Raw genomic sequence first — 15,231 nt, forward strand, 5'->3', positions numbered from 1 at the left:
GCAACCCTATCATAGGTCTTTTTGAAATTGGGCCCACTCAATAGCCTCCCAAAACATGAGGATGTTGTCCAAGATGGTACACTCGTTAACAAAACCTATTTCCATGTCGTGGATGAGGTCCATAAGAAGGGTGTATAGACATAGACTCAAGACATTGGTTAAGATATTGTACGTTGTGTCAAAGAGGGTGATTTATCACCCTTGTTGGATGTAGGCTCATCCCTCACTTTTGGGATGAGGTAGATCCATTTCCAAGAGAGGGAGGGGGACATCATAAAGCAAAGGAGACTCTGGGTGCTTTTCGCCAGGTAAGACCTTCAAGCCCTCGAGTGTCTCAGTATCATTGAAGCATCTCTCCAAGCGGCCCATCATTTTTGTAGAGACCACCAAAGAAAGCTGGCCCAAACCTCATCTCGAGCTGTTTTCACCACCTTGCTATAGAAAGGGGTAGTCAGATAGAGGATCTTCTATGAGTTTGTGTGCATTTGTCACTCCGTGTCTCTCAGACAATAGATGATTCAAGGCTCTTGAATTGGAAGAAGTGTGTCTAATCTTGTCCCCTTGTTGTGTGCACTAATTGTGTGCGATAACACTTTGCTTAACAACATGCAACTCTATGCGAGCTCGTTTGTAACATATGCTCATATCAAATCTTGCTTGCAAGAGAGCTCTCATGGTGAACCAGGTCTTGTTGGCTATAGCCAATAGATCGCATCATATCGGTGCTTCCATAGAGGATGCATGGGGCAGCTTCAAGGACTCAGATCATCAGATAACACTCACAGCACCAGGGCCCAACAGCGTGGAAGAAAGTAATTCTCCCTTAAGCTGAGGTGGGACTAGGTATTATTGATTCAGAGGTACAAAGTAGGGCATCCTTTGGTAAGCTTGTTGTGCCTAGTGGATGTGTACTGCTAAGGAAAAGTGTTGACAGGATCAAGAAGCCACAAAGAAATACACAAGATATGCAAGAGATGGATGACATGTGTGTTATGATTGCTATGAATTACATACATGGGACATGCAAGAGATGGATGATATGTTTGACATGGACGACATGTAGGAGATACACAGGACATGTAGGTGAGATGAGATACATATTCATATGGCATGCGCAATATGGAGGACACGCATGACATGCAGGCCAGCACAAAGGCAAAAAAAATTTCAACATAAGCAGTGGATCAGCTGCCTTGCCAAAGAACATGGTGGACCCAAGTGAGGATTATAGAATCGTATGCCCCAAATCTGCGCTTGTACATGTGAGCCGATGTGCATGCTGCCAGCTCTCGTCGCGAGTGGCTGGCTTCATTGTTGGAGCTTCACAGACTCCAAACCAGCACCAATCTTAACTCGCTACAGCTCCTAGCAGATAGACAAGGAAGGGGAGAGGATGATCATGCTGAGAACAATAAATACTAACACTTAATTCCGTATAATTTGAGCACTTAATTTGACCACTACTTAGTCTAGTAGTGCATCTCTCAATGTCCTCATTCGCTCCCCCACACCTCTCTCCCCCCCTCCTGTCCCTGCCCTCAAATCCCCACTACATCCTTTTTTGTTCTTCTTGTGTTTGTCAATGCATGTGTATGCTTGGATATGTGCGCCTGGCATACACTTGCAGGACCATGTGCATGTGCGTGTGTGCTTATGGTTCTGTGCATGAAATCAGGTACATTTTCTGCCAAAAATGTCAGCAAGCAGTGCTTGACTCCAACATCACAATTCATGGTAAAAGTAGAGATTGCAGACCCACAAAGCATCATAAAGTAACAAGGTGCCCTCTATGTCACCATGCAGTTAAGAACACTGATGCTGGTTGGAAAGATCATCTTCTCAGACCACCAGGATGCCCAAAAAATATCAGGAGCATCCAAACAGATACCGGTGCCCCAAGATGACGTTAAACCCTTTAAAGAAGACAGTCAACTGATGGTCGGTTTGCTTGTAACAGAACGCCATTGTTGTTCTGTGCTCTCCGGATTGACGACCCCGCATGCTACATGGAAGCTAGTAGATTTAAAATTCACATGTAAATGTCGTAGTAGATTGGAATTCGGAATCGTCCAACTTGTTTAAAGTGTGGTCCCACGCATTAGTACACCGACTATGACTCGTATTCCTTTGTACAATCACCCAAGCAATATACGTTGACAAGTTTAGACGTCAGCTCAGTATGGTTTCAGCTTTGTTGTTTTTCTTTCTCTCCTTTTTCCACGAGCAAAAATCGCGGAGCAACGAATTCCAAGCTAGTAGCGAAAATATACAAGAAATCAGATCCATGAATGTGGTATTTTTCATAATGAATTCTGGAATGAAAATGTGTACGTACAGTGACTGCGTGTATGCATTACTCAAAAACACTGAAGTTTTGCTACTTTGGTCATATCTCCCTTGTCCAAAGGCTAAAAGGGGTAATGTTTATACTCAAGTGTGTCCAAAGGCTAAAAGGGGTAATGTTTATACTCAAGTGGATCAAGAATTTGCTTTAATACACTACAACGCCTACAACACTTTACAACTTCTGAAATTCATTTGGTTTCTCAATGGAAGATTTTAAATGGGGAGTAAATTTTAAAATTGTTATTTGAAAATATTGGAGCATATAGCCATAGTTGGGATTCATGCGGTATGGCCCTTTGATCACTTGGGAGCTTATCACTACACTAACTTGTAAACTGTCGCTTACCTTGCTCTCCTACGTTTGCTTTTTGTAAAAGTTTTGACTCTATGAACTTTTAATCCTAAATGCAATCTCTATCCTTTAATTGAAATTCCATCACACACAATCGTTACCACCTTGTGGCAAGAAGAACCATTTTTATGAAATGAATAAGCACATTTCAATTGTTACATTCATAACCTTCACAATTATTTCATCAAATGTGACTAAATATCCATCACTAGGAATTAACCTTCATGCTTATCTTTTTAGTTATGCATGTTATACATACAAGTGACCTGTTTGCCTAATATACTTCCATGTCTCTAGAAACTTTACAATACTTCATATGTTATATGGCTCTTTGTCTTGTTGAGATGATTGTGTTTGACTAAATATCCACCATTTGGAACTAACCTTTGTGCTTATCTTTTAGTTATGCATGTTGTACACACGAATTGGCATGTTTGCCTATGTATACTTCCATGTCTCTAGAATCAACTCTACTACCATTAATAATACTTATTGGCTCTAAAACTCTTTGTCTTGTTGAGATAACTACACATGAGATTGAAAAACCAAGATGAAACAAGATACATAATGTGTTTCCTCTAATATTTTGCATTCTTTGAAAATATATTAATAGGTTTTTTCTGATTTGCACGAAATCTAGATTTTGTAGCTTATATGCAACTCCTAAGTTGTATATTTCTTATCTTATATGCAACTCTGAGATTTCTTAGCTTCTATGCAACTCCTAGGTTTTAAATTTTTCTAAAAAATAAAGTTTGTGAAGAAGAGTGTTTTAAAAGTATTGTAAGTCATTACGTTTATTTCATCATGTACAAATAGGGTGTTTTTTAGAGATAAGTCCCAAGCCTTTTGATGAATTTATAAAGTGTGACCCAATGTCAATATCGGATGGAGTTTTCCAAAGAGATTGTGTCTACTCCATCTCATTATCTCCAATGATAGTTTTTTCTTACATGGGTTTTGAATATTGCAAGCTAAGCAATGTAAAAGCTGTTTTAAAGGAGGATGGTGGGTCTTTTGAACGAAATTTAGTCTCTGAAGGAAAACTTTTAAATGCCACTACTTTACAAGCAACATTTGTGAAACCTCTATATAAAAAAAAGGGATAAGTATGTATGCCATAAACAAGAACAATAGGAGTATTTGTGGCATCAACTTCCAAATCTTTAGAAACCTTCTCATGTTGTGGTATTGATCAAGGATTGGAAAATCATGTAATCATCAAATATTTTAAATAAACAACATGCGTGATCAAATCATCACATAAGCACACATGAATCACTAAATCTTTAGTGATTACCAAGGTAACTCGAAATATACCACTAGTATGAAGTTATATACCATTGGTATTGCAACTTATATTGGTGATATTATTAATATACTACCACTAAAATGCTTTATACCAGCGGTATGTGGAGATATACCATAGTATTTGGGTTTTTATATAAGCGCATTGATTCCACTAGTATTTGCACCTATGAGAAGTTTTCTGGGTGAATTCTTCTCTTTGCTTAAGGCTTCCATTGTGGCATGAATGCTCTATCTAATCTTTGGATTGTGTGGGGTAGGAAAGGCCTCGCAATGGAAGCCTTTTAAATTTTGATTTGTGTGTGTTTGGAGGTTGTAATTGTGACAGCAATGCCCTGCTTGATCTTCAGATTGGGTAGGAAAAGCATTGTGATTAAAATTCTTTTGTTATTTGCATGGGACTTTTAAATAAAAGAAGCATGGTATGGTGTTGCCTCTCTCCTCAGTCTTCCAATTAAAGAGAGAGAAACATGTTGTGGCCGCTTCATCTTACAAGGAGTGCGTGAAGGGACTCCTAAAGTAATGTTGCTTCATTTGTGAGCATAAAATCGATTGCAATGGTCTTTTGTGCATATAGTTTGGAGGAGGTGAGGGAATTTTTCAACAGGAGTGATTATGAAATAAGGGAGACAAGTACATGATTCATGAATGCATGAGTGAATGATTGAATTTGATTAACTCTCTTGTTTTATTATAATTTGTTGCACACAAGTATAAAAGAGAGATTGAACATTTATGTAAGTATGCATGTGATTGTAATGTTGGCTTGAAGATTGATTATTTCTATTTAAATATTGTATGCATAATGAATGGTCATTGAGGTATCACTTTTCTATGCTTACGTACTTCAAGGCATATGAATTTGCATAAAATGATTTCAAGGATTAAATCATTGCACCAAATATGTGATCGATGAAAGATCCAAGATGTCAAATGCATGCATGTTCCATGATAGGTGAACTAGATGCTACTGGCAATTACCTTATTCAAAATATTGCATCAAATATTCACTTCAATCTCATCTTGATTCCTGGCTACAAATGCAAGCGTCTTTCTCTTTAGCTTCAATGACTAGAGTGGAGGGAAAAGAGAAGAAAAAGAGAGAAGAAAAGAGGGAAAAAGAGACTCGAAGTAAAGAGAGGAAAAGAGAGAAGGATAAGAGATGGGAAAAGAGAAAGAAAGAAAGAAAGAAAGTTCATTAAAGTCTTCAGAAGACCAATGGGTCTATGAGATTGTGAAAAACTTGATACAATGAGCTGTGGTAGTGGAGCTACTAAACGAACATTCACACCAATGCATAATGCAAAAAATGCAAAATGGCAGTACTAATTCCTAAGTACAACATAAACATGTCGATAGTCGACTATATATATCAATCTCATCATCATCATCGACATCATCATAATCATCATCATCATCATCATCATCAGCAATAGGACATCAGGATGGATGAGGCAATGGAAGTGGAGGCCTGAGGTCAGCAATAGAGCGTTGTCGGCCCCTCAAGGGTGCAGTCTTGGTACGTCTCTTGGTCGTAGCTGTGCATCTAACCAGGGCCAACCCTAAAAAAGGAGGGGATGTCCCCAAGTATGATTTGTGTGTCAACCCTCTGTCTGAGATGTCGGGTCACAGGCTCCAGGTCACGGTCATGTCGAGGTCTCGTCTCGTGGAAGTCTATGTGATCTGGCTGAAAGAACTCCATGATAGAGCTCTGAGAGGTATCAATTGAGGAAGAAGTCTACTCCTATCTCCGTGCTCGGAGTATCCTCTCGCGGTGTCTAAGCACCTCATGAATGAAACCAACCAAACACCGCCGGTCTGGGTAGGAGAAGAAACAGGCCAAAACCCCATAACTATCTCTGAAGAGGCAGTAGAAATGCCCTCGGATCTCATAGTAAATAGGACACCTGAAGATGAAATGCTCCTCTGTCTCAATCTCCTGCATGTCACACAGTGTCCATATGTGCCTCTTGTTGAGGTATCGAGCTCCACTCGCGATATGCCAGGGTGACCGTTGTGCATTTATGTCACCGACTTGTTAGCTACAAATGCGGTTGGTACACCGCCCATGAATAATAGCTGGATGACAGCTATCCTTATCTACACTAGTTCGTGGCTCAATTAGTATGCCACCTTAGTTAGTTGAGTTTGGTTTGAGACCCACATATAGGGTGCTTCTATTTCTTTGTACGAGAGTTCTTTTTGGCTTTCACAACTAAGAAGAGGAAAACTGTTTTCAGCCTCCACCTTTGTGTGTATTCCCCCATTGTGCTTGTGAGAAAGCCTCAAGTGAGACTCCTTCCCTCTCTCCCACTATCTTCACTTGGTATCAGAGCCTTGTTCGTGGTAAGGAGCTCAAGAAAGCAAACCAAGTTCGCAGTGTCCTGGTAAGAGGACCAGTGTTGCTTTCCTTTTTCGAGTTTGGGAGCAAATCTCTGCAGGTAGCACAGCCGGAAGTGCAAGAGTGCATTGTCTCAGATTGAGACGCCCTTCGCGGTGTGGCGAGAGGCATTATATGCTGTGGGAGACAGGGCAAAGCCCTTGGTGACTTTATTTTTCTGATTTGAGGTCATTTCGAGGCCCATTTTGGAGGCGGAAGTTCTCCGCAGGCACTCAGGAAGAGGCCCTGTTTTTGCTGTGCGACCACTGTTCTGCAGGTCGGTGAAAAGTTGCTGCAGAAATTGCATCGTATGCCTATGCGCGGAGATATTGGGAGTTGCAGAATCATCCTTATGGCTTGTTGATGCAAAATCGTCACTAGGAAGTGACTGTGTGGTCAAAAACCACTTTCGTCAGGTTTGCAGATTTGCCCTTGTGAGGCAGAAGCTGTGTTTTTTGCAGTGACAGAATATTTTGCAGTGTTCTGTAATGGCGTCTGATTCTCTTTCACAGATTGTCACTAAAAAGCTTGACAAGAACAACTTCCAAGCATGGAAGTTTAGAATGACGAATTTCCTTATGGGAAAAGGCTACTGGGAGTTCATTACAGGAAATGAAGAAGAACCAGTTCTTCCTAATGTTCCCAATCAACAGGAAATGCAGGCATTTAAAGGATGGCATGAGAGAGCCAGAAAAGTCATGTACTAGTTGTCTATCAGTATTTCAGATTCAATGATTGTGCATATTCAAGATGCAAGTACGCCAAAGGTGGCATGGGATACTTTGGCTAAAATGTACAGCACAAATACGCAAGCCAGGAAAATGCAACTCAAGCAGGAGCTGCACAATGTGCAGAGAGAAAATATGAGCATCAATGACTACCACATGAAGGTGAAGAAAATTGCGGATGCACTTGCTTCCATTGGGTCGCCAGTGGATGATGACGATTTAGTTTCTGTGACCTTGAATGGTCTAGGAAAGGATTATGCACAGTTCCGGATATCCATTGCCATCCGTGAAAAATTTCCTGATTTTGAGGAGTTAATTGCTCTTCTAATTTCTGAAGAGCAGAGAAATGGTGGTGCATCTTCTTCAGGAGGAACCTCAAAAGAAACTGTCTTCTACTCAAATGCTGGAAGGGGTAGAGGCAGAGGTAGAGGAGGCCGATCTGGAGGCCGTGGTAGAAATCAGAATATGCAGCAAACTCAAGAAAACCAGTCCTATGTAGGAGGACGTGGTAACTCTAGAGGCAGGGGGAGCCAAAGAGGTCGTGGTGGATGGCAGAGAGGCCAAAATGCAAACAGCAATGTTGAATGCTACTACTGTGGTAAAATGGGGCATATGACTAAAGACTGCTACAAAAAGCAGAATGACATTATGAATGGAAAATTGCAGCAAGGCAATTATGCATCCTCTAGTAGACAGGGTGATGACAGAAATGAACATTTGTTTATGGTACAGCATATGACAAATTCTGTGACAAGTGCAGAAGAAAGCAATGATGTGTGGTATGTTGACTCAGGTGCATCAAACCACATGACAGGTCATGCTGAATGGATGCAGGATGCAAGGAAAATGGAAAAACTAGGATTTGTGGAGACTGGTGATGATACTGCACATCCTATTATGCAGATTGGCAAAATTCCTTTGTCTATGCAGGATGGGAAAAAGAAATACTTGTCTGATGTATTTCATGTCCCGAACATCACCAAGAACCTGGTTTCTGTTGGTCAAATGGTTGAGCAGGGCTTGCAGGTCAGATTCAATCCTCATGGATGTTTTGTTGAGGATATGAAAAATAATGGTCGCTTGATAGCAAAAGGAAAGAAGAAAGGCAGGATGTTTACGTTGGATGTGGACATGCCTGAATTGAGTGCAGCAATGTTTGCACATGGGACCGGTGTAGTTGCAGATATTGATATCTGGCATAAACGCATTGGTCATGTTAATGTACAACGACTTAAATCAATGCAGGCCCAAAATATTGTTGCAGGATTGCCAAAATTCAAGGTTGCAGAAATGCATAAGGTGTGTGAAGCCTGTCAATTTGGAAAACAGGCAAGGAAACCATTTCCTAAGCATGTTCAAGAGAGTAAAAAGCCATTGGAATTAATCCACTCTGATGTGTGGACTACTAAAGCTGCATCTATTGGAGGCTGTCACTATTTTGTCACATTTATTGATGACTTCAGCAGAAAACTTTGGGTGTATTTTATGAAAAAGAAAAGTGAAGTGTTTGGGCACTTCAAAGCTTTTAAAGCTATGGTTGAAAAAGAAACAGGCCTGCAAATAAAATGCCTAAGGTCAGATGGAGGGGGAGAGTACCTCTCAAATGAGTTTGCAAGGTTCCTGCAGGAGCATGGCATAAAGCAGCAATATTCATGCAGTCATACCCCACAGCAAAATGGAATTGCAGAAAGGAAAAACAGGCATATTGGAGACGTATCTCGGGCCATGCTAAATGAAAAAGATCTACCAAATTTTATTGGGCTAAAGCAGTTGCTACAGCAGTTTATATAATGAACAGGACTCCCACTGCAGCAATACATGGCATGACGCCAAAGGAGATGTATACTGGTAGGAAACCATACATTTCTCATTTGAAAATTTTTGGTTGCATTGCCTATGTTCATGTGCCAGATGAGTTGAGGTCCAAGTTGGATCCAAAGGCTGAGAAGTGCGTCTTTATTGGTTATTCTCTGCAGCAGAAAGGGTATAGATGCTATAACCCTTCTACACGTAAGTTCACAGTGAGCAGAGATGTTGTTTTTGATGAGATGAGCAGCTGGTATAAACCAGTAAATGTGATGATTGATGTAGATGCACAAAATGGTAATGCTGCACAAAATTCACAGTAGCAATCACAAAATATCAGTGGACCTGTAGTGTCCTCTAGCAGTGGTTCACATACTTTGCCATGGACAGGTAGATTGAGATCAGGAGAATCTCCTCAAAGCAATGCAGATAGTGGTACGCAGGTATCACGAAAAGGAAAAGAGAAGGTAGATCAGCCCATGTTTGATGTGAATGCAGGTCACTCTTATGTGGATGGTGAATCCAGTGGCTCAGAGCAGAGCATTGATGATGAGTTGGGTATTCCTTCTGTTGTTACACCTAGAGTAAGGAAGACCAGGGATGTTTTGAGAGCACCTGGAAGTGAGCCTATTTTGCGCAGGTCTACCAGGGTTAGGTATCTAGTGGATAGGCTGAAATATGATGGATTTACAGCCATTCACTATGCCTATATGGTCAAAGTGATACAGGAACCAGAACCCACTTCTTTTGAGCAAGCCATGGGAAATGAAAAATGGGAAAAAGCCATGGAGGAAGAAATGGATGCCTTGGATGCAAATGCTACATGGGAATTGGTGCCTTTGCCTAAAGACAAGAATGCAATTGGCTATAAGTGGGTTTATAAGATCAAGCACAATGCAGATGGTTCTGTGAATAGATACAAGGCAAGATTAGTTGTTAAGGGGTATGCACAGACATATGGCATTGATTATGAAGAAACTTTCAGCCCGATTGCAAGGATGGCAACCGTAAGAGCAGCCATTGCTATGGCTGCATCAAAGGGATGGTCTTTACATCAGATGGATGTAAAGAATGCCTTCTTGCATGGTGATTTGCAAGAAGAGGTCTGCTGCGTTATTTCTTGGGCATTGAGGTGATTAGATCACCAAGTGGGATATAGCTCTTGCAGAGGCAGTATGGACTGGACATGCTGTCCAAATATGGGATGACAGGCTGTAAGCCTATTTCAGTTCCTTTGAAGCAGAATGTGAAGCTGAGCGCAGATGCAGGTGAGCTTCTGGAAGACCCTACTATGTACAGACGCATAGTAGGAACGCATAGTAGGAAGTTTAATTTACATGACTATTACCAGGTCAGATTTGAGCTATGCTGTTGGGTTGGTAAGTCAGTTTATGCAGGCTCCAAGGAAACCGCATTTGGATGCAGCTAGACGCATACTCAAGTATGTGAAGTCCACATTGCAGTATGGACTATTTTATGAGGCTGGGATTCAGATACAGTTGCATGGATACACTGATGCTGATTGGGCTGGTAGTATTTCTGATAGACGATCTACCAGTGAATATGTGTTCTCTTTTCGGAGTGCTGCAGTCACTTGGAGCCGCAAGAAACAGCCTATAGTTGCCTTGTCGAGCACAAAGGCTGAGTACAGGGGTGCAGCAATGGCTGCATGTGAGGTAGCTTGGTTGCATAAGCTACTCTATGATATGCATCAGTCTACAGATGGGCCAGTTGTCATTTATTATGACAACATGAGCAGTATACACTTGGCAAATAACCCAGTTTATCATGCTAGAACAAAGCACATTGAGGTGCATTATCACTATGTGCGGGAGAAGGTTTTACTAGGTCTTATTGATCTAGTTTATGTCAGCACAGAGGATCAGGTAGCTGACATATTCACGAAGGCATTGGGCGCAGAGAAGCTGCGCAAGTTCAGAGACCTACTTGGTGTGCAGGAATTGGGATTGAGCTCGAGGGGGAGTGTTGAGATATTGAGCTCCACTCGCAATATGCCAAGGTGACCATTGTGCATTTATGTCACCAACTTGTTAGCTACAGATGCGGTTGGTACACCGCCCACGAATAATAGATGGATGACAGCTATCCTTATCTACACTAGTTCGTGGCTCAGTTAGTATGCCACCTTAGTTGAGTTTGGTTTGAGACCCACATATAGGGTTCTTCTATTTCTTTGTACGAGAGTTCTTTTTGGCTTTCACAACTAAGAAGAGGAAAACTGTTTTCAGCCTCCACCTTTGTGTGTATTCCCCCATTGTGCTTGTGAGAAAGCCTCAAGTGAGACTCCTTCCCTCTCTCCCACTATCTTCACTCCCTGGGTAATCGCTCTGCTTTGCTGCTCTTGATACGAAGTCTGTGTGAAGAGACCCGGAACGTGCCCAAGAGAGATCCTCAGCAAGTGGGGTAGGTGAATCTGCGTGTATCCTAGTGGATCAATGAAACCCTTTGCTATGATATGCAAGAAGTGATCTCTGTAGAAGCCTAGCTTCACTAGAAGATCACTCGGGCCCAACCAAGTCTGGAATGTGTGTTGTAGTAGATCCTCATGGATAACCTGGTTGACCTCGTGTGATAGGAGGGGAGGGAACGGAGCATCCATGCTATATTGGAATGGAGGTAGTCTGTCCATGTGGAGTGCTAGTCTCACAAACCATCTCTCTATGCGTGCATACCAGCACCTCTGGTCTCCCCTTGCTGCAAGTGCCATAGAAGAGGATAGTGCTAGCCATGGTATCCGCATGACGTATTGCAAATCATAACCTTGGTCTTACCCAAGTTGACCTTCAAATCATGAGACTCACAAAAGGATTGTAGTGCGTCAAGGTGTCTCTGGAGCCCCTCTGCTGAGGAAGACAAGAGAGCCATGTCATCTACGTAAAGCAATATCCAGATCAGTGTGTCCGCAAGAGAGCAACTACCCTCCTGTGTCTGCATCACTGTCTCTCGTCAATGTAGAGGCCAAACAAGGTAGGTGATAATGGACACCCTTGTTTGACCCCGATAGTGCTCATGATCTCATCTGTCCATCCAGATCCTATCTGGACTCTGTCTGAAACTTGCTCATAAAGTGCCATGACAACCCAAATGATCTCCTGGTCGTAACCCAAACCCTATAGGCATCGTATGAGGCGGTCTCTCAGAACGGTGTCAAATGCCTTGCGAAAATCCACAAAGCAATAGTAAACCCTTTGCTTCTATGCCCTCGCCTCCTCGATGATACATTTGAGCATGAGAATGTGGTCTATGGTCCCATGATCCCGCCTGAAACCGGTTTGTCCCATTGCTCTAAGTCCTTAACACTCCACAAATCTGTTGACCTCAAAATCAAGTATTGATGCATAAATATTGGACATGACATGTCCAATCATAATGGTCCTGTAGTTCTCCGGGCTCATGGGATCCTCTGCCTTGTGAATGGGTGAGATAGTGTTAATGGTCCAGGTGCATGGAAACCCCAAGCAAATAGCTTCATTAAATAGCTTTGCTAAGATTGGGGCTAGGAGGTTAATCCCATATGCAATAAACTCAGTGCATAGTCCATGATCCTTTGCTCGACCATTATGAAGTTTCATTACGACATCTTTTACCCCCCCTACTGAAGAGGGTGCAAGATGTGGAGCACATATGTGATAGGTTAGGGGCTGCCTGATTTGGGATATCATAAAGCGTGCATGCATAATCAGACCACACCTGAGTGTCAGCAAGTGGTGAGGGGGACCGCCATCCCTCTAGAAATCTCTACCAAAAGTCCTTAGAGTTGTTACTGAATAGAACGTTCAGTAGCTCGTCCTTGTTTTGATGCACAAAGTCAAGTTTCTTCCAGTCGACGGTACTCACGTAGCGTCTCTGGTTTTGCTCGAAAGGTTATTTTTGGTTTTGAATCTGAGCTGACGGCGTAAAGCCTTACACTCATCATCGTACCAACTATTACATGGTACAATCTCAGGTGGTGGTGGGCGGGTGGTGTGGGGGAAGGCGTGAAGAGCAGCCTCATGTAGTGAGTGGGTGACTAGGGCAGCACGATCCTCTAATAGGGGTATAAAGTCAATGTATGCAAGAAGTATGTACAGACAGCCAGAGTAAGTAGGTGAGTGATCGCAATCAAAGCGTATATCGTGGTAGGTGGAGTAAGAGCTCAACAGGGTAGAAAGTGATGTGCGACGGGGGGTAGAATTGCTAAAGAAAAGATAGGTATGATCAACCCCTAGAGGGAGAGCTACTACAGTAAAGTCAGTGATGCAAGATGTGAAGGCAGGGGATCCCACGATGTAGTCCACAACATTGAAGCCTCCCCCATGTGGGAAGCACATGAAGCCACCTGATGCAGGCCATCTGTCAAGACCATTATAAATAATGAGATCATGCATCCTATCGAGGTCTAATAGGGCCTTGCCCATAAGATGTGAACGGTCCTTGTCTGTTAACTGAAACTCATAGCATACCTGCCTCCTCAAGGTCAATGTCTTGCAATAGAGTGGAATCATCCCCGAAGTCGAGGATTGGTGCCTGACGAGAGCACCTGTCCTCGCGTTGAAGTCCCCAACTAGGAAGACTTCTCCATGCTAGAGAAGTCAAGTCAACAATGGACTAATAAAGAGCAACAAATTGGGATGTCTCATCCTCCCCTCGAATATCTCTAGAAAAGCAGGAGGTCTCGGGGGGGGAAATAGCAAACTGCAATAAACAGATCCTGGCTATCCATGTGCCGAGAATCTGGATCCAGAGAAACCTGGAGTGTGGATCTCTATGTGCCACTGAGATGGCCCCCAAAAGTGTGATTCTGAAAAGGACTGTGACTCCTCTTGACCCTCGAACCCCTCTTGTATCCCTCGTCTCATCTCTATAGGCCGACTCCCATGTATACCCGTTGACTACTGGTAGTGGCCGCTCTGGACTCTGATGTGTCTCTGTATGAAAGACTATGTCATGACCTGTATAGGATTCCAAGACGTTCCCTAGTTTTGACCATAAGGTACCATTACAGTTCCAGATGGTATAGGATAGGGTCTTGAATGTCTGAGTCTCATAGACCCCGCCTCCCTATGCGGGAGGAGAGGTGGGTGCTTAACGAGGGCCTGTAAGGAGTTGTCCATCTCGTACTACTACCCACTTCCCCTCCTTGCGGGCCTGATCCTGCTGCTACAACAAAAAGCGCCTCTCCTCAGCCTGTAGTGGAGTGAGGTCCTCATCCAAGAGATCGCTGGTTGGTCTCATAAGGCTGACCTACGACATAAAGCCTAAAGTCATGCTTGGGCATCATGGAACCATATGATAAGGGGTTGCTCTCAATTGGGGTCCCTCCCTACCCACCATGCTCTCTGTGCTCAGTCATCCCTAGAGTAGTGGCCACGAAGGCCGTCGCATCTGCCATCGATGTAGCCTTAGTGCAAGGAATCCCACGTACTCTGATGCTCTTGCTGGCTCTCTACTACTGGTCCAAGAGGGTAGCCAAAATGGTTACCCTTGTAGGTTCCTATTTGGCTACGTCGACCCATCTAGACATCTCCTCGATGGTAGATTGTGTGCTCAAATCTGTGCCTGCACAACTGGGGTGCTCCCTAGGACTGTACGTATAGCAGTGACCTCTTGTCGGAGCTACGAGATCTCCTGTCTAAGCCCCTGAATAAGATCAGCTTGGTCTTGGATAGCCTGAGACTACTCCTGTATGAGACACGCCTGCTCCTCCTGGGTGAAGCGTGTCTGCTCTTGTGCGAATGACAACTCCCTCTCATGCTCTTGGATGCTCTGAACCTCCATCAGCAGTACTCCCAAGCCTAGAGGCTAGATGATGATTGGCTGAGATGGGTGCGGTATGGAGATGATAGTGGCTTGGAGGAGATGATCCTAGCAGGGTGTCGAAGCATGGGCTGACTGAGAGGCAAAGGGGAGAAAAAGGTCGAGTAGTGTGGAACAGTGTATGACCCCTCCAAAGTAGGTGTCATAATTAGAGAGAGAACTGTAGCAAGAGAAGAAGGTAGAGATGGTGTCAGTGACAACCCCTCTATCCTAGGGGAGGGTGGAGCAATCGATGTCATGGGTAGGGGTATATCAGAGCCAGTAGCTATAACTGTAGAGGTTGTGGCATAAGTGGAGCTGCTGAAACTGGAACTAGAGCTGACGCTGAAGCTGAAGCTGAGGATGGCACTGAGGCTGAAGCTGTGAGGCTGGCACTGAGGCTGAGGATGAGGATGTAGTTGAGACTAATCCTTCGAGTCCACTGCGGTTGTAGTGTGTGTTCACATCTTCGAGTTTTAGCTGTGTTTGTTTCTTGGCTTTGTTGTCATCTTTCT

The 15,231-nt window shown here is 43.2% G+C and overlaps 1 protein-coding gene across 1 annotated transcript in view; it reads left to right on the forward strand.

Moving 5' to 3' along the window:
• The window catches only part of LOC147886916 (uncharacterized), a 379,240-nt gene extending 376,995 nt beyond the window's left edge, over positions 1-2,245 (forward strand). The window contains exon 14 of the mRNA XM_087394075.1: positions 1,676-2,245. Within this exon, the coding sequence (XP_087250201.1) occupies positions 1,676-1,904 (229 nt within the window). The 3' untranslated portion in view covers positions 1,905-2,245. The remainder of the gene's footprint in view (positions 1-1,675) is intronic.
• The last annotated feature ends 12,986 nt before the right edge of the window (positions 2,246-15,231 follow it).

Source organism: Dipteris shenzhenensis, chromosome 23, assembly GCF_047967505.1.
Source record: "Dipteris shenzhenensis isolate YYH24624 ecotype China chromosome 23, Dip_SZ_1.0, whole genome shotgun sequence".
NCBI lineage: Eukaryota > Viridiplantae > Streptophyta > Polypodiopsida > Gleicheniales > Dipteridaceae > Dipteris > Dipteris shenzhenensis.